The sequence below is a fragment of the Cornus florida genome, unplaced genomic scaffold (assembly GCF_030987335.1).
Source record: "Cornus florida cultivar Cherokee Brave unplaced genomic scaffold, ASM3098733v1 CherokeeBrave_3.0.0_Hap2_Chr07, whole genome shotgun sequence".
In the NCBI taxonomy this organism is placed as follows: domain Eukaryota; kingdom Viridiplantae; phylum Streptophyta; class Magnoliopsida; order Cornales; family Cornaceae; genus Cornus; species Cornus florida.
Genome location: NW_026775577.1, coordinates 46,091,587 through 46,117,377, shown reverse-complemented (window position 1 = coordinate 46,117,377; position 25,791 = coordinate 46,091,587). Strand labels below are relative to the sequence as shown.

Genomic DNA, 25,791 nt, shown 5'->3' with positions numbered 1-25,791 from the left:
CATACATATATATATATATATATATTTTACAAGGTGTCTTTCCTGACTTGAAATCCTAGCCTTGCATAAAAATAACGGTCTTTAAATAAAAAATATCTTCTCCACGTCCAAGTAAGATTAGTGCATTTCATCCCCTCCAAATTTTGTAATGGCAAAATATTTTTGTACTTGAAAAATTAGAGCATATTTAATTTAATTTTCTAGAAACGATTATTGAAAATAAAAAAACTCACTTGTTTTGGTTGTCAATTTTTAAAAAACTCAATTTAAAAAGTTATATTCAAAGAGCTGTTTTTATTATTTATTATTAAATATAGTTTATATATATATATATATATATTTTTTTTTTCCTCCTCCAATTCCCCCTTCATTTTTTAAGATGAAAAAAGACCAGACGTCTATGAAAAAGACTAGTCTACTTCACATGTTCAACGCCGGTGAAAAACCCAAACTCCATATCTTATTTGTTAGTACAACTATCGCCGTCTTCACCGTTAAAGCTCGATTATCTTCTAGGCTTTAACGTCCATTACAATCAGTCAAACACAAAAGCAAACCACCACGCGCCACCTCACGCGCCGCCTCCCCATTCACTGAGATCCGAATAGTTGTAAGAAGATGATGGAACAGCCTGGCGCCGACCAGAAGACTGATGCGACGAAACCGGAGTTGGATCAGAGACCGGGGCAGGATCCGGAAACGAAACCGGATCGGATCCAGGACGGCGGCGGTAGCGGTGATAGAAGTAGCGAATATGAAGGTGGAAATAACAAATCACCGGTGGATCAACGGTCGAAGAAATCGGTGCATTGGAGTGAGGAATTGGTCTCAGATTCTCCATCTCCATCTCCGAAGACTTATGTTGCTGCACCGAGTCCTTACGCTGCTTCGTCTCCTCCGCCCTCAACGTCCTTAAAAAGTGAACCCCTCTCTCTCTCTATATATCTACACACACACACACAAAGAGACAAGAGGAATGCTATATTCTATCTATAATAATCTGTATCGGCGGATATATTTATGTGTGTATTTAAATGTCTATGTACATGTATAGACAAGTTTTGAGCCTTTATCTAAGGCACTCTCTTTTACTCGATCTTCACGATTACTTGAATCTGAGTTTTAGATTGGTTTTCGCACATATAAAGTATTGAGATTTAGAACTCTATTATTCTCTGTGTGAATTTATTGAATTTGCTTGTTCAAATACTAAATTTGGAATCAAAGTATTTTTTTTCTTTCTCTCATGCATTGATGGTGTTGTTGAGGATTGTTACTGGAGAAAATGTATTGTGAAAATGAAATTTTGTGTTTGTTTTGTCAGATACGATGGGTACTGTTCGAAATGTGCTGGGGAGATGGGGAAAAAAGGTTGGAGAAACAGCGAAGAAGGGTGGGGATCTTGCAGGGAACACTTGGCAACACTGTAAGTTCTCCCCTGTTTTATGATTCTGTTCAGCATCTTCAATTATTTGTAAGTTATCTTGTATATGTAATAGAATTTTAGTATTGCAATCTGTTGGAACTTTTGGCAATTGAATTTTGGTGACAGATACTGGAAACGAGATAAACTTGGATAGCAAATCCTTGGCAAATCTCATATACCGTTGATAGCTTGTTTCATGATACAAATAATAATCAAAATTTGAATTTAAAGTAATCTAAAGTAAGTGTTATAAATCATAATTCAAGCATCGAAGCTGTTATTTATTGGTAACTTGCAGCAAATATAATGCTTACTAGGCAATTTGAGTTTTTTGGAATGATCTTTATTAGACAATCAATATTTGGTTGTGGTTTGCTGCACAAGAGATCGAGCTGGAAGGAGAGACTGTCACAATACCCTTGATGCAATTAGTGTTAAAGCATCAGTCTTTGTTTGTGGTTGCTGCACAAGAGCTATAGTTGGAGTTCCTTTTACACAATTTTCATGGGAATCTAAGGGCATGTTTGGTTCAGTTTTTTTTAGAATAGTGTCTTAGGAGAACTGAAATTCAGAAAACTAAATAGAAACTTGTTTTGTTGTCAGTTTTTTGAAAACTCAATTAACAAAAGGGCCTATTTTCAGATAATGTTTTTTATATTTCTCTGAAAACAGTATTTTATTTTCTGACTTCTTGAGAACTATTTTTAGATAACTGAACCAAACAGCCCCTAAAGTTTTTCTTGTGAAATTGGGGTGGGGGGAATTATGCAAAATTTAGTTATTGACAGTATTTGTTATGGCTTAGAGACGAGCACTATGGAGATGATATGGATACTGTCGAACTGAAAGAACCAATGCTGTCAACTATGACCCCAGCCAGGCTCTTTCACCTCTTACACCAATTTCCAATCACTCACTTGGAAATTTATAGACTATCAAACCTAACTACTAAATATATAAATATAGTCAAAGCTAGCAAGAGAGATAAATTATCTAGGATTTCATTTTTATTATCTAGGTTTCCATTTAAGGTAGTTGATCCGAGTAGTTGGGATTTAGGCTTTTTTGAGTTTGAGTTTTTTTAATTGGAACTAATGAGACATCATTGTTAAAGTGATTCAATTGGAGCACTACCTCAAAATTTGATGAGCCACACATAGCCTTCATGCTGCCAAAGCTATAAAATTGCATCACGATGTCCGTGTTACGCCTATAAATGGTTGATATTCAGAATATTCATATGTTATATATCCTAGTCAGATTCAAGAAGAAAATTGCTTGATCCAATACGATAATCCAATTGCTTCTAATGAAATTCTATCTTGGATTTGTTAACCACATAATTAATTGTCCAAAAACAGACTCGATCAGTGACTCGGTGAGAGCTCCTTTGCTTGCCCTTGCCATCTTGCGATATTGAGAAACCAAAACTAGGGCTATTAATGAGCCCTACTCCTCTTTGTTTATTTTATTTTTATTTCTTCCTAAATTGGAATCCAAAACCTGGTTTTCATGCACTTATTTGGGGGGAAGGGGGAATCTGGTTTTCATGCTTAAAAACTTAGAAAGAACTTTGTCTTTCAATACAGAACATGCTGCTGGTCCAAATAACCCGAATTATCTATTAAGATAAATAAACGAGCCCATTTAAATAAAAGCGGTTGGATTGTACGATCTTACCAGTGATTGTAGCAATCATATTGTAATCCTGACCTAGAACAATTTTCCTGTTATATGGATTGATTTTGGTAACCTGCGATTGTAGGATCGTGGCATCCTTCGATTTGAATCACGATTTTAATAATCATGTTCTAAAGTAATAATATAACAAAAGGAACATAACGGAGTTTCTCGTATAATAAATAGTAATTTTGAATTATAAAATATTTTTATGCAGTGCATGTCCAACCAGATATTTTTTATATAGTTTGATACCCTCACTGCAATATACTTCACACAGTTAGAAGGGTCCATGTACCATGTAGATGATGTTGTAAATCCAATCAAGTAACATGAGCCTTTTTCATTTTATGCAATAGTATAGTCATTATAGTTGCCTGGCCTGACCAATTAGACCGATTCTGTACCACATTGAGTCCAACAGGATTCTGTAAAATTCAGCCAATCATTGAGATATTGATAAGGGGAATCCTCCGTCTTTTCATACATATTTCCTCATTATGCATGACATTACTCATATATATATATATATATTTTTGATAAGTACATTACTCATATTTGTGTACCTCTTTTCTATTTTTCTTTCTTTTTTGATTCTTAAGTCAATAATCCAAACCCTCCTTTCAATTAGATTTCATTTGAACACTTTTTTCCACATTTCTACAACTACATTGGCATATTTTGTACCGTTTAGATTCCCTTTGGTAGCATGGATGCTATTTAGGATGAAATATTTTGGTACCTGGTGGCTGCCTTGAACTTATGCTTACTGATCCATATTCCATACAGTTATAGCAGTTTTTACTTACAAGGTGGTAGATTTGAATCTCGAGTTGTTCGACGAGAAATTTTTGCAAATTGTAGATGTAATCATAATCTTCTTCTCTGATGTAACTGGCAGTGCATAATTTCTATTAATTTTGGCATTCTTCTTACATATTGTTTTGTATTAAGACATTTATTTTTATCGAACTTTTGGAGCATTCAGTTTGGAACTATATTGAAATTGATCCCGTGACTAGAAATTTATTTGTAAGTAGTATGAAGACATCTTGTATCGTCCTCTCCTCCATGAAGTATCACATTTTTGTATAAACTAAAGATTATTTTGAGTGGTGTATATTGTTGTACTTCACTATTATGCAAATGGAAAGATAAGGTTTCTCCCAGTGTTACGTTTTGGTGCTTGAGGAGAATAGTTGTACATATATGGGGCAAGATTAGCTGATATTGGGATGCGATAAATATGAGACGTTACATTGTCAGAAGGTGTATCTTACAAAAGTTACACTGTCAAAATGTGTGAATGGATCACAAATGTAAATAATAGAAGATTTCAAAATATTGTCTTCCCTCTAAAGATCTTCTGATTCTTCTCGCATAATTTTTCTTTGGAGTTTGTTTCAATTGTGGGAATTTTCAGTCTCTATTATTTGTTTTCGTCAGTGCCTTTTGTTATTACTTTGAGAAATTGTCTTTGAAGGATTCCTTTTGATACTTGAAATCACTGAAATGATCTCTATTTCTTTTTTTGGTTCAAAATAGTGAAAACAGCCCCTAGTTTCACTGATGCTGCGATGGGAAGAATTGCACAGGGAACAAAGGTTCTTGCAGAAGGTGGTTATGAGAAGATATTTCGACAAACTTTTGAGACAGTTCCAGAGGAGCAACTTCAAAATTCATATGCATGTTACTTATCTACATCAGCAGGTCCAGTCATGGGAGTTTTATATGTATCTACAGCAAAGCTTGCATTTTGCAGTGACAATCCACTTTCATATAAATCTGGTGACAAGACTGAATGGAGCTATTATAAGGTATGTCTAAAACAGTCTATGTAGAGCTAAAAGTTCAATATTTATGTACTTTGGGGTACATTATATTGTGGTCAATAGCTTATAATGTGCACCAACAGTATGAGTGATATTTGACCCTTACTGGAGTAATTATGTGCATCACCACTCTATTGGTATTTATGCTACTAAAACCTTATTCTGCCATTCAACACCATTTGGTTTGCCATAAACAATCCACTAGCATGTCCTTAAATGTCAAATCAAGATTCATATTAGAACTGGCTATCCATCTGACCATTGCCAACTAGTGAAGGATTACATCTTTATAGCAGTGGAGTTAATCCTATCATTCAATACAGTGAGTTCTCTCATATTCTTTCTTGCTACCTTTTGAATTGACATCACAGTATTATATTATAGCTTCTTTCACTGTGAGCCTGTGATTTCGAGTGATCCTTATTGTACCCAAGTTTATATGTGCCGTGGACTTTCCCACTCAAACTTTGTTCCTTTTCCACATGCTTAAGTGATTTCATCTGTATTCTGAATTCAGTTGTAATTCTTCTTGCAATTCTAAGATAACTTATTCGGTGTTTCTTGTGAGAATATAGTTATTTTGATGAAGAGGAAGCTCAAAATAAATCTCACACTAAGTTAACAAAAAATCAAAAAGATTCAAACTTAAAAGAGTTCTAATATTTCTTTCTCAATTCTTCATTTCAATCTGCCTTTGCTCTTCAGCACATCATACAATTTTTATGCGAGCTTGCGGTACGAATTGGGCATTTAGCCACCCTATAGCTATTCTAGAGCTTGCAATATCTGACTTTTTATCAAACCACTTTCCTATTCCTTTTATAGCACATTTATTACTCACAGTCACAGTATGCAAGCTTTCATTTGTCTTGCAAACTTATACATGAAGTGCTATTCATGGTCCCCACATGCATTACTTTCCTTTTGACTCTTCGTATAACACGCACATATTTACATATATTATGTGTTATATATATCTCTCTACACACACACACACACAACACTATTGTTTCTTTCTTTTCATCTTTCATGTGGTGGGTCCCACCACTACCAATAGAGGGGACTATTGTCCTACATCAGTCCCCTCTAGTTTAAAAAAACTCGTCCTCGAGTTTAGTTGCGAATAAAGTGGCTCATCCCATGGACGATACTCGAACAAATCAGTAACATTAATGGTTGGGGAAATAGCCACTCCTTCCAGAACGTGAACAACATAGGCATGCCCCTCCTTCGTTTTGAAAGAAGTCTTGCACTTGTCTTCTGGTCTAATTTGAATATGATGATAATCACTCTTCGAGAAATTTTCAAACCAACCATTGATGGGATTATATGCCCTTCAAAGCCAATATTTGATTGTATTTGACAGTTATTATTAATAAATTCTATTTTATTGATTTAGGAAAAAAAAAAAAATTCTCTTTTATTGAGTGCTTTACATACATATGGTGAATGCTTGTATTGGTTAATTCATGATCTGAATTAAGTTGTCCATTGATTATGCAATGATGAGTTAGAAGCATAGAGGGAGTCTTGTGCCTAGGAGATATAAGTTTACATTTTCCTGAATTGTTTGCATTCAAAGTTAGAACTTGGACATTCTATCTGAAAGAATGTAACATGTTGGTTTCTGAGATAGGATGTCTTATCTCAGTCATTTGAGTGGAAGACTCAAAACCATAAATGTTGATGTATAGAATACATTGAACTAGATTGAGAATAAGTGAAAAAATTATAATAGCTGTCATACTACATTTTCACTTATTAGTGTTATAGCGAGTAACTCTTAAACCTGAGAGAGTAATGAACTCTTGTCTTTATTAGTGGTTAGTTTGATTTACTTCAGTGCACCTGAAGGTCTAATATCTGGGTATTTTGAGTAATCATTAATTATTGGCAGTGGAATATGTACTCTCAAGATGGTATATATGCTAGATTATTTCTTTTGACTTGATTTACCTATAAAAAAAATAAAAAAAAAAATAAAAATTCTTGCGACTTGATTAGTTTGATCACAATAATATGGATCCAATGGATTTGATGAAATTGTTTTACAATATATTTATTTATCTATTAAACATATATTATTTTCTCAAAATGATTTTTTATGTGATCAAAGGGAATAAATAAAAAAATCAAAATAAATGTAAATTAGTAATTGGATTGATGGCAAGATTTTATTCAAACACTAATTATGCATAGAGGGGTTATTTCATAATTTAACGCGGTGGCTCTTCTATCCATTACTTGGAGTGCAATTATTTTTATATAGTGGAGTTAAAAATAATTAATGGATTTATTATTTGGGTTAAGGGTTGACTAGGCATTTAATGGGCCCATTAGAGCCAAGTATTGGACATGCCTAACTAGATCTCACTTCTAGCCTAACTTGGAGAGCAAGCTAGGGAGTTAGAAAGAAACAAGCAGAGGGGAGAGAGAGAGAGAGATAGGGAGAGAGGAGCGGCCCACCCTCTCCCCAGTAAATATGTGTGTTTTCTCCTTTATTGTGTATTTTCTCATACTCACAATACAAGACATATTCTCTCTCTAGGGTTTTCATACTCTCTTGGAGCCCACTCTTCCATCGCTTGTGAATTCCATCAAGATCATAGGAAGGAGACGTTAGATTGTGCTCAACAATTGTAGAAGGAGACGTCAGATTACGGTGAACTGGTGTTGCATGTGTAAGAACTCAGGAGAGTCTGTGAACCATCTTCTGCTTCACTGCCTTGTGGCGAGGGTTATTTGGGCTATGTTCTTGGTTGCTTTTGGAATGGCTTGGGTCTTTCCAGAATCCACGGTTGATATGCTAGAGGCTTGGAAAGGGTGTACATTGGATAACCGAGTCAGAGATGCTTAGAGGACCACTCCCTTTGTTTATGGTGCGGTTTGTGGCGCGAGAGAAATATGAGATCCTTTGATGGGGATAAGTCTCTTATTTGATATTGTTGTTAAGCATAAAACAGAAATGAAGAGAGAAATAAAACACGAAGAACACAAGGATATTATGTGGTTCAGCCACTAGGGCCTACGTCCACAGCACAAAGAACCCAAAGGGCTACATCACTTTATAATATATTCTCTCTTGATCTTTGTATACAATGATCACCTCTATTTATAGGTGAAGGAATAGAGGTGATAAATATGGAAAATACATTAATGGAAGATTCCTAAAATCAATACCATAAATCACTTCAATCAATATTCTATCATAGGATAGAATCTCTCCCATGATATTCTCATATTAAATATTTTGTCAAGGAGTAATTTAAGGGTTCCTATAATAATATTTCCAAATATAACATTTTCTAACAGATATCTTAAATACAATATATTGTCTTCTTTATTCTTTTGGGTCCATGGGCAGAATTGTTAATCTATGGATCTTCTTTTGGATTTTGTGGATAGCTTAAAATTATACTGTCATTGTGGGCAACTTTTGTATTCCTTTGGGAGCTCTCCCCTCTGGAGCGCCTTTAATGAATTCTTACTTATAAAATAAAAAATAAAAAGAGTAGTGAAGATTTGGGAGTGATTAAAGAAACCATCAAATTCGGGCCATACCTTTGAAGAAAAAAATTATCTCGCAATAGTCGATCCGCTGTCATCTAAGGTTTTTATAATCTTCTTCTCTAATTCATGATTCGCAAAAACAAGTGGGAATTAATTTTTTTGCTTCTGCTTTTAAACTCGTTTTCTAACAACCACCATATCCAGCATATAATCAAAACGTGGTATAGAAACCAATTTCTCAATTTGCATCTGCAACTCTTCATTCTCAACTAGACTCATGCAGCAATTTTACAGATTTGGCAAAATCACGTCAGCCACCAAATCTGTATGATGTTGACTATCCTGTATGGTTAGTAAATCGTCTAGCAACTCTTCTAAAGTCAATTCCTTATACTCTGCGAATAAAGGTCACATTGGATCCAACACGAGTGCCTCTCATTTCGCTTCTTTTCTCTTATAAAAAGAGTGCCATAACGGCATAACCTCATCGGGCTCCTTCACTGCCTTCACAAACTGTGGTTCATCGTTAGTAAGAAAAGACTGCACCTTTACTTTAGAACTATTAGTGGTTCTTCTCCCACAAGAATCATATCCTGATATTGGATTGCCACCCGCAATCCTCCAAAATATCTTGTCGTTTGATGGCTTTCCGCTTTTGGGAGATTATTGCATTTATTCAATCTGTAGAACTCTTCTGTATCATCGAAATGCAGCATAGAAACCAATTCCTCAATTTTCCTCTGCAACTGTTCATTCTCAACTAGATTTATGCAGTAATATTGCAGATTTGGTAAACTCATGTCGGCCGCCAAATCTTTCTGATGTAGACTATCCTGTATGGGAAGTAAATCATCTGGCAACTGTTCTAAAGGTCAATTTCTTATATTATGCAAATAATGGTTGCACTGGATCGGATACGAGTGCCTTTTCTTTCGCTTCTTTGCTCTTAACAATGAGCGCCATAACCACACAGGACTTCTTCGCTGCCTTCACAAACTGTGGTTCACCGTCAGTTAGAAAAGGCTTCACTTTAGAAGTTTGGGTGGTTCTTCTCCTATAGGCATCATAATCTGATCTTGGATCGCTACCCGCAATCCTCCAATATCTCGCTGTTGTTGGTTTTTCGCTTTTGAGAGATTATTGCGATTATTCAATCTGTTGAACTCATCTATATAGTCACTAATAAACTAATGTAGGACAACATTTGTGGGTCCATCCACAATGAAAATTGGTAGTGGTGGGACCCACCAAATGAAAGATGAAAAAGAATAAACAGTAGTCTTGTGTGTGTGTGTGTGTGTATATATATATAACATATATTATATATATCTATATATGTGTGTTATACGAAGAGTCAAAAGGAACGTAATGCATGTGGGGGTCATGAATAGTAACTTCATGTATACATTTGCCATACAAAGTGAAAGATTTCAAAGTTTTTTTTTTTTTTTTTTTTGACAAGTAAAAAGTATATTAGAAAAGCGTTCAAAAGGGGAACGCGTCCCTAATACAAGAAGAAAAAAGACCTAAGGACCAATAGCATCCAAAAGATCAAAGAAATCATCAATTGAGGAGCATGCGCTTCCTCTTACATAATAGAACAGAGAACGAAGAATATGAATTTTCAGATTTGCTAAAGACGATTCTTTTCCTTCAAAGTTTCTGTTATTCCTCTCACGCCATAGACACCACCAAACACAATGTGGAACAATCCTTTAATAATCACGAGCATGTTCTTTAACAGGGCATCGTCTCCATGCATTGATCAATTGTGAGGAGTGCTCAGGCATTACCCAATAAACGCCAAACATGCTAAATATAAAACTTCAACAATCATACGCCACAGGACAATGCAAAAGAATATGATCCACGGATTCACCATCTGCTTTGCATAAGCAACACCAATTAACGATGATGTTGCCTCTCTTTCTCAAGTTATCCAATGTCAAAATCTTTCCCAATGTGGTAGTCCAAACGAAGAATGTGATTCTAAGAGGAGCTTTAGTACGCCAAACAAACTTCCATGGACCAAACACAATGTGGAACAATCCTTTAATAATCACGAGCATGTTATTTAACAGGGCATCGTCTCCATGCATTGATCAATTGTGAGGAGTGCTTAGGCATTACCCAATAAATGCCAAACATGCTAAATATAAAACTTCAACAATCATACGCCACAGGACAGTGCAAAAGAATATGATCCACGGATTCACCATATGCTTTGCATAAGCAACACCAATTAACCATAATGTTGCCTCTCTTTCTCTAGTTATCCAATGTCAAAATCTTTCCTAATGTAGCAGTCCAAACGAAGAATGTGATTCTAAGAGGAGCTTTAGTACGCCAAACAGACTTCCATGGGAAATCGTGACCAATGAAGTTGGACAAACACAAGAACATGGATCGGACACCATACCTACCACGAGCTAAAGGAACCCACAAAATATCATCACACCCTCTGCCAACATCCTTCTGTCTATAGAACGTATCCAAAAAAACACAAGCTTTCTCCATTTCCCAGTCCTGAAAGGGGCGCCTAAAAGGCACATCCCACGTAACTCCACTGCTATAAAGTTGATAACAATCAATTACGTAGACATGCTTATTGTCTGCAATATTGTAAAGTCTAGGAAAGGAGTGAGACAACAGCTGATCTCCGCACCATATGTCCTCCAAAAAATGGATATGTCTACCATCACAAACTTTGAATCTAATGTGTGAGGAGAAAACATCCCAGCCCTTCCAAATTAATTTCCACACACCAATGCCTCCAGTAATAGTGACTGGGAGAGAGGACCAGCCCCCACTCTCCTCTCCAAAGCGACACGAGACAACTTTTCTCCACTTACGATAGCGTCCCTTTCAAAATCTCCATAACCACTTTCCTAAGAGAGCTCGATTAAAAGGGACCAGCTTTCGAATGCCTAACCCGCTTAATTTCAACGGTTGGCAGACATGTTCCCAATTAACGAGATGATACTTAAACTTCTCTCCCCTTCCACCCCATAGAAAATCCCTCTGAATTTTTTCAATTCTTTCAGCAACAGAGCATGGAATTTGAAACAAAGATAAAAAGTAGGTAGGAGGGGACGAGAGAGTACTCTCAGTGACAGTGACTACTCTCAGTGACAGTGACTCCCCCCCCCCCCCCCCCCCCCCCCCCCCTCTTTAGAAAGATATTGTTTTTTCCATCCTGCTAATCGCTTCTCATATCTATTAATCACTGGATCCCAATTCCCAACTCGTGTAGAGGAAACTCCCAAAGGCAATCCTAAGTAAGGAAGAGGAAAAACGCCCACTCCACACCCAAGAACAGTAGCTAAGGAGGAAATATTTGGAACATCCCCCACTGGAACAAGCACACTCTTTCCAACATTAATCTTTAGTCCAGAAATTGCTTGGAAACAAGCAAGAATGCACCTTAGATATCTGAGTTGAGAGACTTCGGCATCACAAAAAACCAAAGTGTCATCCGCGAACAACAAATGGGAGATCTACATCTGATGTTCAACATCTCTGCCAACTTTGAACTCCCTGATGTAACCCAAATCTTCTGCTTTTCTCATTAATCTGCTCAATCCCTCCATGACAATAAGGAAAAGAAAAGACGATAATGGGTCTCCTTGCCTTAGTCCACGCGAGCTAGCAAAAAAACCCGCATGGGAACCATTCACGAGCAAGAGAACATAACGGACGAGATACAAGTTTCAATGCATTTTATTCACCTGTCTCCGAACCCCATCCTCCGAAGTAGATACAGAACAAACTTCCAATTAACGTGATCATAGGCTTTCTCAATATCAAGCTTACATAAAACGCCACGAACCCCACTTTTCAATCTAGAGTCGGCACATTCCCTTTCGATAAGAACATAATCCAAAATTTTCCGCCAGCAACAAAAGCATTCTGTGATTCTGAAATAAGACCATCCAAAACATTACTCATCCTGGAGACAAAAACCTTGGTAATAAGCTTATACAAACATCCTATTAAGCTAATTGGCCGAAAGTCCTTAATATCAGAGGCACCGCCCTTCTTGGGAATGAGAGTAATAAAAGATGCGCTCAATGATTTCTCAAATGTGCCATGAAAATAAAAATCTTGAAAGGTGCCCATCACCTCAGTTCACACCACCTCCCAACTCTCCTTAAGAAATCGCATAGTAAACCCATTTGGAGCTTTGTCCCCATTACAGCTAGAAAGTGCCTTAAGCACTTCCTCCTCCGTGAATGGAGCCTCAATCCTCTCACTATCCCACACAGAAATAGAGTTAAAAGGAAGACCATCAAGACTAGGTCTCCAACCTAAAGTCTCAGTGTAAAACTGCTGATAAAAAGAAACAATTCCCCCGTGCACCTCATCCTCTCTCCACAGCTCAGAACCATTAACATGGATACGCCCGATGTAATTACATCTTCTGTGAGCGTTGGCAAGTCTATGGAAGAATTTTGTAATACGATCCCCTTCTTTTAACCACAATGCCCAAGACTTCTGGCGCCACGAAATCTCTTCCATAACAACAATCTCAGCAAAATTCGCCAGACAAGAGGCTCTTTTAGAGCGTAATGACTCCCCATCCTGCCCCACCTCATCAAGACGATCGAGTTCAGCAATATCAGCAAGAACTCTATTCTTCTTCCATTCAAGATTCCCAAACACTTCTTTATTCCGCCTCTTTAACTCAATTTTAAGAAATTGAAACTTTCTAGCTAATATATAGCTAGCAGAGCCTGTAAAACTCGCTTCCTTCCACCAAGACTGAACTTTCCCTTGGAAATCCTCAGATCTTAGCCATATATTTTCAAAACGGAAAGGTGTGCGTCTAGAACTCATACCACCGCAATCAAGAACTAAAGGCACGTGATTAGATGTCACTCTAATCAGAAATCTATCCAACTGTGAAAAAGTAACCGGTTCCCTACCATTAGACCAAGTAAAGGCTGTTCCTTCCAATGGTAGGTCAATGAGAAATTGACTATCAATAAATTATGAAAACATGGTCATTTCAGAGGACCACCTGCCCCTGTGGACCTCTCAAACGGGAACCTAACAGAATTAAAATCCCCGCCTAAACACCAAGGCAATGACCACAATCCCTTAACGTAGCAAAGCTCTTCCCACAGGACTGGTCTGTCACTATCAATAACAGGCCCATAAACACCTGAAAACACCCATTTGAAACTGTTTTCCTCCGTCCGAAACAGACTTGACACAGAGAAGATACCTTTTCAACTGTTCATACTTGATAACCACCTTCGATCCCACATGATAAGAATACCACCCGAAGTGCCAGAGGCGTTTAACACTTCCCATTCCACAAACCTTCCACCCCAAAGACTCCTGACAATCTCAACAGTGATAGAAGCCATCTTAGTTTCCTGTAAACAGACAACATGGGCACTCCACTTCCTCAAAGCTACCTTGACTACTCTTCTTTTGTCTGGATCATTTAGCCATGAACATTCCACGTTATAAGTCGTAGCTTCATGAAGAACCAAAAACGATCAACTCCCCTCCTCCTCCCCATTTACCACTTCTGGTCCTTCCCCTTTCTTTAGTCGTCCCATTCTTCCCGTCATAATTAACACAAGAAATCAGATTCTTCACTTCCTGTTCCCCTTTCTGTTTTCTGTCTTTGACTTCTTTTGTGCCTCGATTAGGTTCTGTATTGTCATTACCTGCAACTATTTTGTGAAGAATAGACAAGGTTCGATCATCATAACCTTCTGAAGAGACACCCAAGGCTTCACTTACTGCTCCAATGTTCTCGACAACCCATTCCATACCCATATCATTGGTCGTCTCCAAACAATCTGGCCGCAAAAATGTGCTGCAAAAGTTAGATACTGCAAGCTCTCGAGTAGCTATAGGGCGACTAAATGCCCGATTTTGTAGTGCAAGCTTGTATATAAATATGTATGGTGTGTTGAAGAGCAAAGGCATATTGAACTGAAGAATTGAGAAAGTAATATTGTAACGCTTATTGAGTTTGAAGCTTTTGCTTCGTTATTATCTTAATCTGAGATTTATTTTGAGCTTCCGCCTCATCGGTTGGTATTAGAGTCTTGATTTTACCCTGATCTGATAATGAATGATGGTAATAGCAACAACTACATTGGTGACGAAGATAGTGGAGTGCAGGCCCTTTGGGCAGCCATGCAAACTCTGGAACATGTTCAAATTCTAGAGCAGCAGTTTGAGCAGCAGATGGATCTCATGATGCAAGAGATCCAACAGGGCTTCGCTGGACTTGGGTTTGTTGGCAACCAAGATTGTGAACTGGTTCGTCGTGCCAATATGGGTAACCATCTTGTACCTCCTCGTGGGCCTCCGGCCTATGCGGAGTATTCTGGTGATGAGGAGTTCCAAGGATTCGATTGATCAGCGTGATCGAGCTAAGCCTGACAGAAACCGAAGAGATTTGGGCACTCATGATTTTCGGATGAAAATTGATGTGCTTTGTTTCAATTTACATCTTCACACTGAGGATTTCCTTGACTAGATCTTTGATGTTGAGCGCTCCTTCGAGTATATGGATATACCTGAAGACAAACAAGTTAAGTTTGCAAAATACAAGCTTAAGGGAGGTGCTTCTACTTATCTCTAGTACCAAAATAGTAGGCAAAAGACTCGGTTTGTGATGAAGCAGAAGCTCAAAATAAATCTCACATTGAGATAATAACGAAGCAAAAGTTTCAAACTCGAAAGAGTTACAATATTTCTTTCTCAATTCTTCATTTCAATTTGCCTTTGCTTTTTAACACATCATACATATTTATATGCAAGCTTGCGGTACAAATCTGGTGTTTAGCCGCCCTATATCCCTATATTTTGCAATATTTGATTTTTTACCAAACCATTTTAGTATTCCTTTTGCAGCACATTTATTATGCTTACACTATGCAAGCTTTCACTTAGTCTTACAAACTTATACATGAAGTACTAATCATTGTCCCCACATGCATTCATTAATCTCCTTCTGACTTTTCGTATAACACACATATATTGTATGTTATATACATCTCTACACACCCATTCATAAGGCTTTCTCATAACTACCTCATCTGCAACACAACATTACTGTTTTTTTCTTTTCACCTTACATATTGTGGGTCCCACCACTACCAATTTTCCTTGTGGGTGGACCCACAATTGGAGTTCATTACCATATTAGAAGGCTCTCGATGCTAAATTTGTCTTTGTACTCAAAGTTGTGAGATTTCCTCAGGTAGGATTTTTGGTTATGCTTCGTGGGGAGAGTCGCGTTTTCGCTTGAAATAAGAATAGGCGTTGAGAAAGGGAAGAATATGTGGTATGGTTATCATGAGTAGGGATGGGCAAAAAATCCGCGAATCCGATCCGATCCGCGCAGATCGGATTAGATTGCTACACCAACGGATCGGTGGCAGATTAAAAAAAAATGAATCCATAGTTCACGGATCGGATCACGGATTGGGCTATTAAAATCCGATCTGACTTGTGAGTCCGATCCGTGAGATATATATATATATATATATATATATATATTCATAGAATATATTAGTTAATTTAATTAGTTATTGATCATTTAATGGAATCTAAGAATGTATTAGTTAATGATAATTTAAATATATGATTTAAATGTTGATAAATTGAAATTTTATCTATTGGGTTATGGTTAAAAAATAAATAATATTGGACAATTTAGGAAAAACCTCAATCCGCCTGATCTATCGTTCTACGGATCCGATTTGTTATCCCACGGATCGGTGGCGGATTAAGATTTTTTTCAATCCGTTGTGAACGGATCGGATTAGGGTTGATGCCTAATCCTATCCGATCCGATGGCCACCCTTAGTCATGAGAATGAGATTATGGATTTGGGAGTAAATTCTTGTTTTTAGAGTTCTTCACTGATGGAACCTAAGTATATAATTTGATGGTACAAATATTGGTGAACTTGATCAATGCTTTGATCAAGGTTGAAAATATACGAAAATTTGATTTTGAGTATAGTTTGCAAATTCCAACAATATATATATATATATATATGCATTACATAAACCTTTTCCATCCTAAGTACTCCCTCCGTCCCATATTAGATGTCCCTTTTGGGGATTAGAACTTTTTAAGGGGACATGTAATTATTGCAATGTCCCCTTTAAAAATTACAAAGCTACCCATTCAAGTTTAAATATATATATAATCAAGTTTGAATTTTTTTTTAAATTTTAAGGGTATTTTATGGAAAGATGTGAAATATGTTGTTTAAACTTGGTAAGTGGACTAGTATTTTGGGACAACCCAAAAAAGAAAAATGGACAACTAAATTGGGACGGAGGGAGTATGTTTCTTGAGTTTCTAGTAATCCATGTAAGAATTACTATGATGTTGCACTTATAAAAAAAATAATAATAATTAATGTGATGTTGTGGCCTGAATTTGGTTCCGGCCTTCAGCATCCCAATGTGACCCGTTGATTGAGCTTTGTGTGGAATTTTTTTGACATGTTTCTTGCTTACGAGTCGTGGACCCTAGTACTCTCTTATAGTTCAATATATAAGGGTGTTTAGGGTTTGGAGTGGGAGATGGAGAGACTAAAAATTGCAAAACTGAGAGAGCGAGCGAGAGCTAGGGTTTGGGGTTGAAACTTGTAATCTCTAGGTTTTCGCATGGTGATTTCTTTCACCGGATCTTCACCGTGGACAAAGGCTTTGTTGAACCATGTAAATCTTTGTGTTCTTTGTGTGTGGCGTGTTTACTTTGCTGTCTTGATTCGCAATGTGTTCTTGGTTCGCTGCGTTTGTCATAACAATTACTTGGATACTTTTGAAACCTGTACACAACCAAACTAAATTAATTATGGCAGATAGCCCCTTACAACTTGGTATATAAATCCAAGCAAATACTAGATTTTCCAAAGTTCCAATAATAAAACAAATCAGCCTTACACCCTCCTTTTCCCCTCTCTCTCTCTCTCTCTATGAGCTCATCCATTGTACCCAAAAAGGTTCCTTATTGATGATGATCACATCAATTACCTCAAACATTGGGGAATCATGGAACAAGAAGTCAGGATCTTCAAACTTGCATCTTTTGAGTAGGAGTTGAAGTCAGAGTTTGCTGTTGACGTGATTGCATTATCTCAGTAGGCAGCAATGTGGACTATATTGGAAACTTATTCTTTTTTGTTCATATGACTACAGTTTGTGCAAAATTATGTTAAAAGCTAGGTTACTAATTCTCTAGCTTTTCCCTTCCCGCACGCAACATTGACAAGACATTCATTGAGTAATGCGCTTTTACCTTACCTTTTGTGTAAGGCATAATTTCGAAAATGATAATTATATGTCCAAACATACATCTTGGTATGCTTTAATACCAGAACTGAAGTATAATGTCCTATGCTACAAGTAATTGGTGGACTCTGTTAATACTTTAGTAAAGCCTAAAAATCCATAATGATTTGACTTTTCACTAGACTTCACAATCGGGGGTATCGATTGATGTTGTGCTAGAAGCTCAAGTTGCCAACTTAGAGGATGAGTTCGCAAGTCTAAGAATAACCACTTTGTGCAAGTAATATCAAATTATAGGTCCATAACTCGGATTCCTTCTCGGCACTCTCAATTAATTGGGACCAATTATTGGTAGTGGCCTTTTAATATATTTCTCGATGTCCAATAAGGAGCCTCAAACTCCATGAATGATGGGTTCAAATCAAGCTCTAAGAGAAAAGAGAAAGAAAGAGAAAGGAAAATAGTCGGATCAAAATCTTATTCCCTCTGTAATAAATATTCATTACAATATATAGAAATACGGGCCTTTTCCTTGGTTGTGTATCAGTGTACGCTTCAAATAATCCTAATATAATAATTACTTGGTACCACCTTATATTACATGAACTCGGGTACGTATATCATGTGCATGTATGTGTCTAAGTGTCTGACCTTATCCCAAATCTTAGGATATGCAGACATGTTTTAAAATATGTCCAAAAATTGGGCATCATAAGAGTACGTCAAGACATTCTAAATTTACGATACAGAACATGTTAACATATGATACTATTGTTTTTCTTTTAAAACACATTGAGTTATAAGTTACATTGGTTCGGGTTACAAAAGGGTATTCCATCTATCTTAAAAGTAGAAACCCCTTCAAACTTAGCTGTTACCTAGTTGCAGCTCATGGGAGATGAAGGAGGGTTTTCGAGGGGGTGGGAGTGGGGGTGGGGGTGGGTGCTAAGGGGGGACAAGAGGTACTATTGCTTGAGTGAATAAAAAATATCTTTTAATTTGCATTTGAAGTTCATTTGTTGGATTAAATTTCATTCTTATTTGATATTTCCCTTCCTGTTTCTCTAACCAATACAGAAAAGAAAAAATGGAAAGAAGAAGCACACAATTTATAAGTCATGTTTGTCATTTGCAAGACAACAGGAACACCTTTAGAGCTTGAGAAAGGAAAAGCAATTATTAAATGATGAAATAAGGAAAAAATGAAAACAAAAAAGAGGGAGGACAAGAAGAGAGATTTAAAATTGTCTATCTCAAGTTAATTCATAAAAACGTGAGGAACACTCACTGTGAGGGAACCACTTGAAGTATCCATATAGGAATGATCATGGATCCAAATTTCATTTATTTGGGGTTTTTCCATCCTTGTAAAAGAGAAATATATATATATATATATATTTTTTAGAAAAACACCGAGTCAAATGCAAACACCAACTCTTTTTCTAGGCCAGAAACAAAGTGGTATGCATAAAATTAGGCTGAAAAGCCCGAGCCAGGAACAAACTTTTGGTTGTTTCTTTTTAATTATTATTACTATATTTTTTTCTGTTGGGGCAGAAGGGTAGTAGTGTAAAGATGGCATTTAAGATTTTCGCATGCTGAATGTTGGGTTCCACAATTTTGACAGGTCCTGGTTGGTTTCTCCAACTCCAGCTTAAGTTATTACACCTTAGGTTGGCCTTAATAATCTCTTCAAACCTTGTAAGACTAGAATTATTTTGCATTTTATCTTGGTTGGAGCTGCCTATTCGTTTTATGCTGACACACATCTCATCTTAATGCAAGTCACCTATCTGAACCTGCTAAAAACGATCTAGTTCTGGTTTTAAACTTACCTGTGAAATTCTCTTTGTTGTGCATCTCATTGTGTCATGTTCATGGGTATCCCATCTATGCTGAGTCCATATTTTCTTGTAGTTGCTGCATGATTCATTTGCTATGGTGTTTTCAGTTTATTTAAATAACCATTTCAACGTGTGGTGGTTTCAGTGATCCAAAGTATTTGGTTTGGCAGTACCGAAATATTTATCATTAGTTGCATTTATTTATTATGCTCTTATGATAATGCATGCCTAGCCAAATGCATAAAACTTGCGATAGAACACAGAGACATGTATAATAAAATAAGACAATAAGACCAAAAACTAGAGCATCTTACTCCCCACCTCGCGTACCACTGCTTATGAACAGAAGCAATTCCCCAACTTCCAACCAAAAGAAAGAGCCTAGAGGCGACCCAAAAGTTCAAAACATCAAGTCATTAAGGCAAGCCACAGAATATCCACACCTAGGAATTGAATATTGTGATTCTGGTAAATTTCATTCGTTTTGAAGCCATCCATGTGCTTGTGATTGGGATATTTCTCAGAGCCAGGAGCCCATATCTGACCAAATGTATATTGGTCTGACCAAAGTGTTGACATCCTTGTAGTCATTTGAGCGCACCCTATGGTTCCTAGTCTTCCATATCACATAGACAGCAACTGCAAATGCAATCTTATTCGATCTTTTGAAGATATACCTCCTCCAAGGAGAAAGTCTTCAAGACAACAGTGATTTGCTGACATGGTATCACCAACCATCTAAATCTCTTCATATAAGCACATTGGACCCACGTAATACAAATATATGATTTGATGGCATTTAGTATACGTGTTAGCAGATATGATAGCCACGATTTATGGAATGACTTACCATATTTGCAGAGATTTGATTATGCTATAGAATATGTTTTAGAATATGCTTTGATTTGATTTAGATTTGATTTAATTTCCTTTCTTGTAATACGAGCATGTGCTCTTTTTATCTAAAAATACTAGAGCTGTGAATGAGTGATTTATCTCATTCAAGCCTTTACACAATTCTCTCCTTTTTCTTCTTTTCATATTCTACTGTATGCATGTTGGGCCTCATGCTCCATGTCAGGCTTTAATTAGTTGCTGAGACCATGTCAACAAAATAACATGGTATTGCTGCTGCATTAAAGTTTTTCCCCCTCTAAGGTATGTGGCTGCCCAAGCAATGAGAGAGGTCCATTCACAGCTTGGCCACTGTATGCTGCATCTAGCCATAACCTGAGACCATAACCTATTAGTAAAGGGACAGTCGAAGAAGAGATGTTTGATTGTTTTAGATCATGATTTACATGTAGTGAAGATTGAGGATTGGATGATCTGAAACCGCAAAAGGTCATCTTGAGGGTTAAGCCTCCCTCTAATTTCTATCCAGGGTGTGAAAGAATGAGAGTGCGACTTTGAAACCAAAGTAAGTGGCCCTAGCTGACTTCAAAACTCCTTGGTCGAAGAAACTTCCACTTGAGAGAGATATGAAATTCACCATTCCCTAAATTTGAAACCACTTGATTGGGCATATTGACCTTTGGCTGAATTGAAGTAGATTTCTACTATCAAATCTGAGATTTCTTTTGGGATAGATTGAGGCCGATTCCATCTTCCATCAACCAAGAGAATAGATTTCTAGATTTCTACTATCAAATCTGAGATTTCTTTTGGGATAGATTGAGGCCGATTCCATCTTCCATCAACCAAGAGATGTGCAACTCAAGCATTTGTGCTTTCCTCTATATAACCATAATGTGTTTATGGTACTATATAATTTTTCACAAATTAAGTATTTCTTTGCCCATGTATCTTTTGATTTTGCCAATCTTAAAGCTCCTGTTGGATTTGTACTGTTTAAAGCTTCGAATATTTCTTCAACAGGTAAGTAAGGACACGCACACCTAACTCAACGCACACACCCTTTATGTCCCATAGGGTACTTGAACCCTCAACCTCCCATATGAGAAGACGAAGATATACCACTTGAGCTAGAGAGAGACTCAGTGGGGGTGAGTGAATGTTTATAAAATAACATGTTCAGCAACTGCTTCACAATTATCATATGAAGTAAAACAATCAACTCTTAGGTGTCGGACTACCTACTCTGTGATGTAGTTTTACTTCCTTGTCCTTTTTCTCTTAATAATTTGCTAAGATTTTCTTAATAGTTCTTTTGTGCTTTGTTTAGTTTACTTTAGTTTCTGAAGTCTACTACATGTAAGAAGTAATGTCATTATTGTTCTTTTCTTAATTGAACTTGTCACAACTTTGAAGTTGCGACAGCCTTATTCCTGTTTTTCGATGATAATTCAGCATATTGTTGTTTTTTTATTACTATACGTATATCTTTGGTAAATTCTATTGCTGTGAGTATATATATGTAGTTCTCTTCTTTTATCAATTAATTTAGTTGTCTTTGCAATATTTACTGATACTTTTCTGTTTGTTTGCTCTATATATATATATAGGTAGTTATTCCGTTACACCAGCTTAAAGCAATTAATCCTTCTTCAAGCAGAGCTAATGGCGCTGAAAAGTTCATCCAAGTTATCTCTGTTGATAGCCATGAATTTTGGTATATGGGTTTTCTCAACTATGATGGGGCCGTGAAGTGCCTACAAGAAGCTTTGCAAGCCCACAACTTACAATCTGTGTGATATTGGTATCTCACTCCCAAACTTTAGCCTTTATCATGGGATACACTTTATGAAACGAAGAGGCTTATCATTAGCATACAGCCATTCTGTAATGCCCTTGAAGCATCTGCACTCAAAAAATTAGAATCTTTCTGTATGGTTACAGAAATGAAATTGTGTTTATAGAATATTTATGGACACTTTGTTTGAACCGCCAAAGTACTCTTGTTTGTTCAGTTGACGTGGTTATAACTTTCTATACTATCATTCATTTGGCAGCTTTACATTGTAGCAAATATCTTGAAACACAGTTCTGATCCTCAGACTTCTTATCTAAATGTTTTTGGCATGGTTGAATGCATTTTGTAATTTTCTAGTTGGTCCTTCGTTATGACAAAGCATACAGGCTTATTGGAGTCTGCTTAGTGAATAGGGGTTTGTCTATGCCTCAATTGCACATGAATAGGGTAGATACTCCGGTGCATTGATCAGGTCAAGACCGGCATGCCTTACGTAAACACCTTGGTGTTTCTGATACAAGCACGAGCTTTTGGAGCCTTTTGGTCCTCTCACTACCCGATCTAAACAAACAGCTCAATCGCCCATTTGATCTTTGTTGGTTAACTCATCATGAGGGTCAATGTTTGCACTGTATTTCTCGAAGTTCTGCTGTTCATGCCATGACCTAGGTTGCTTTCTTACTTCTTCCTACATCATGATTGTATTCGAGTCAAAGCTTGTTCTTTACCCTATTGTTCTCTATGATTTGTGCCCTAGTCTATATAGTTTTCTTAGATTGATCACCAACCTAGCCTATCTCTTCTTTACTTCTGCTTCCTGTTTTATTTATGATGAAAATGACTGGTAAGGGACCTTAATGGTCCCAAAATGTTCCACAGACCCTGTTTGGGTGAAAGTGAAACCACACTCTTTTAACTGTAGATGCATATGCTGTGGAGAGAGACTGAAAAGCTCTTAGTCATAAATAGATTTAATGCTATTACTTTTGGCTTTGAAGCTCTTAGTCATTGTTTTTTTTTGTTAGGGTCTTGTCAATTGCTAGGGTACTCTTGTGACTCTGACTGCAGAAAATGGTGTTAGTCCCCCCACTACATTTAAGGCATTTGAATGTCATGTGTTTGTTGCAGAATTTGCCTACCCATAGTGGTGTGTGTTTTCACACTTAATAAACGTACCAACATATCACTTGGTACAAAACTTCCTTCCATGGTATAATGTTTGATATGTTGTGTCGAAATTGAGATGGTATTGTTTGTGGGTTGTGCAGGAGCACAGGGGATGGATGATTGCTGAATTGGACTGTGTGACCCATCTTGTTTGACCATTCTTTCAGTTATTTGGCCCAATGATAAAGAAAGCCTATGTCATGGACCATTAGCATTGAGACCTAAAAGTGACATATACTTCACCATATATATATATATATATATGGTACCTCTAAAATTGGAAGATAAATTCTATAAAATAGATTTTTTTTTTTGATATACTCAAGCCCCGCGCCAACTGCCCTCAAGGAATTGCTTACACCCAAGATGAGTTGAACCTCAAACTTGATGCTTCTTGAGGCACCTGGGTCAAGTGGCTTCATGATTAGCCGTATCGGCGGATACGCGACTTTTTTTTTTTTTATGTCCGATGCGCGATCTATATTGGCCAATTTATATTGACTTTGTCCGAGTTCGTTACACTACGATCGATACCGTGATCGTGACCGATATTGCGAACTATGAGTGCTTACCATCACACATGGCAAAAATTTTCGTGGTAAAATTGGTTGCTGGGGGCTTGATTGGGCAGAGAGGATGCGCATACAGTGAGTGCTTGAATTCCTAGTACGAATTTGATGTCCTTTGTATCATTCATTGTGATGAAGTTGTGCCTTCAAATTATGCTTACTGTGTGTGTGTTTGGCTGAGTATTGGTGGCCCGAAGTGTCATCATAGGGTGAAATTTTTCATAGTAATTTCTATCCGTATGACACTTACCCACTATGACACTTACCCTGAACCAATCCTTTAAATTATAAAATAGGTATTAAATCATTCAAACTTTTAGATATTTAGGAAATAATAACTATGATTCAATGAAATAAATGTGTGCGAATCGTGCGGTACAAGAAAGGATAAAGTTGAAAAGTCGAGTTATTTGCGGATTTGGTCTGCGTAACACAAATTGGAGATAAAAGTTTGAAAAAATTGATTAAGAACCCTCGCTTGCCCATTTGGCCATGTGAAGTAAAGACCAAATTGCACAACAGAGGAAAAAATGATGTGGTCAATGTTAGTTAAGTAGAAGACTAGAACTTATATGCATTAATGATAAAGAAAAACATGTAAATTGTTTGAGAAACAAAACATGATTAATTCATTTGATCCAAAATAATTGAACAAAAGGGTTTGGCTAAGTTAGGTTTTTTTTTTTTTTTTTTTGGTTGAGTTGAGTTTAGTTGTCAATGGGGGCCATGCTACTTGAACATGATTAGGATGACTTTATTGGTGGTCTATAAATCGGTTTCTACTGTTGCAATTGATTTCCACTAATAGAGTGAATTGACATCCTAGATTTGTTTTATGATGGAGCCTCTGAATTTTGTATGAAAGCATCATGGGTTGGATGACCTACCCATATCTTAGCATTTTCACGCGGGAATGTTAACTTTTCACTAATAGTCGCATCTTAAAGCAATGTCAAAAGAATGCAATGATGTGTTTTGTAGTCCACAAATCACTAGGCATGCATAGCCAATCATCTATACCCCCGTCTGTATTGTTAAATCAACAGTGCAGCACACAAGGTTATAAAATGTAGCATGTGTTACATTTTATTGATACAACCAATGCAACAATTTTATGATATATTTATATTGAATATGTAGCATTCATGCAACATATTAAATTATAGGGTAAAGTACACTGACACCCCCTAAGGTTTGGGATAAGGACAGCCAGATGAAACTTAGCCTATTTTGGGACAAACACACCCCCTCAAGTTTGATATAATAACCAAAGACACCTCAATGGTAATGAGTTGACATTTCTGCCCTTTGACTTTTATATTGACCAAATTGAATGTTGAAATTACATTTTTAACCTCTATATATATATATATTTATTTATCTCTCAATAATTTGTATATACACATATAATCAACGGAAAGGAACCCGCCGACGTATGATTAAAGTCATCGGCAATTCCGGGAAAATTATTAAACAATTTGAATGCGAAATCAGAGCCAAAATTAGAGTCGAAGTTATGATAACCCGTTGCCTTGAGCGTGTAAACATCATCGGCTATCCAGCTATTTACAAGAAGATCACACAAGAAGAGGAGTGCTATGTATCACAATTTAAGGAGGCTCTGGTTAATGTTTTTGAGAGGGTTGCAGTGGTGGGACAGATTGGTGCGCTTATAGGGAGAAGAGGGACCATTGTGGATTGAATTTGGAGGAGTTATGGTGCCAAAATATATCTTCTTTCAGCGGAGCAGTTTCAGACTCGTGTGTCTCCGACCGATGAGTTGATTCGGGATGAGAATTTGTGCCCAATTTGTTCGGTGGTTGCTAAAA

The 25,791-nt window shown here is 36.9% G+C and overlaps 1 protein-coding gene across 1 annotated transcript; it reads left to right on the top strand.

Annotated features, from left to right (window-relative positions):
* Nucleotides 1–364: 364 nt before the first annotated feature.
* On the top strand, nt 365–22,563 carry LOC132267143 (GLABRA2 expression modulator-like). The gene is made up of 4 exons (XM_059768210.1): nt 365–919; nt 1,325–1,426; nt 4,652–4,923; nt 22,039–22,563. The coding sequence occupies exons 1-4, from the start codon at nt 619–621 to the stop codon at nt 22,225–22,227; spliced, it is 864 nt and encodes a 287-aa protein (XP_059624193.1). The 5' UTR covers nt 365–618; the 3' UTR covers nt 22,228–22,563.
* Nucleotides 22,564–25,791: the final 3,228 nt, after the last annotated feature.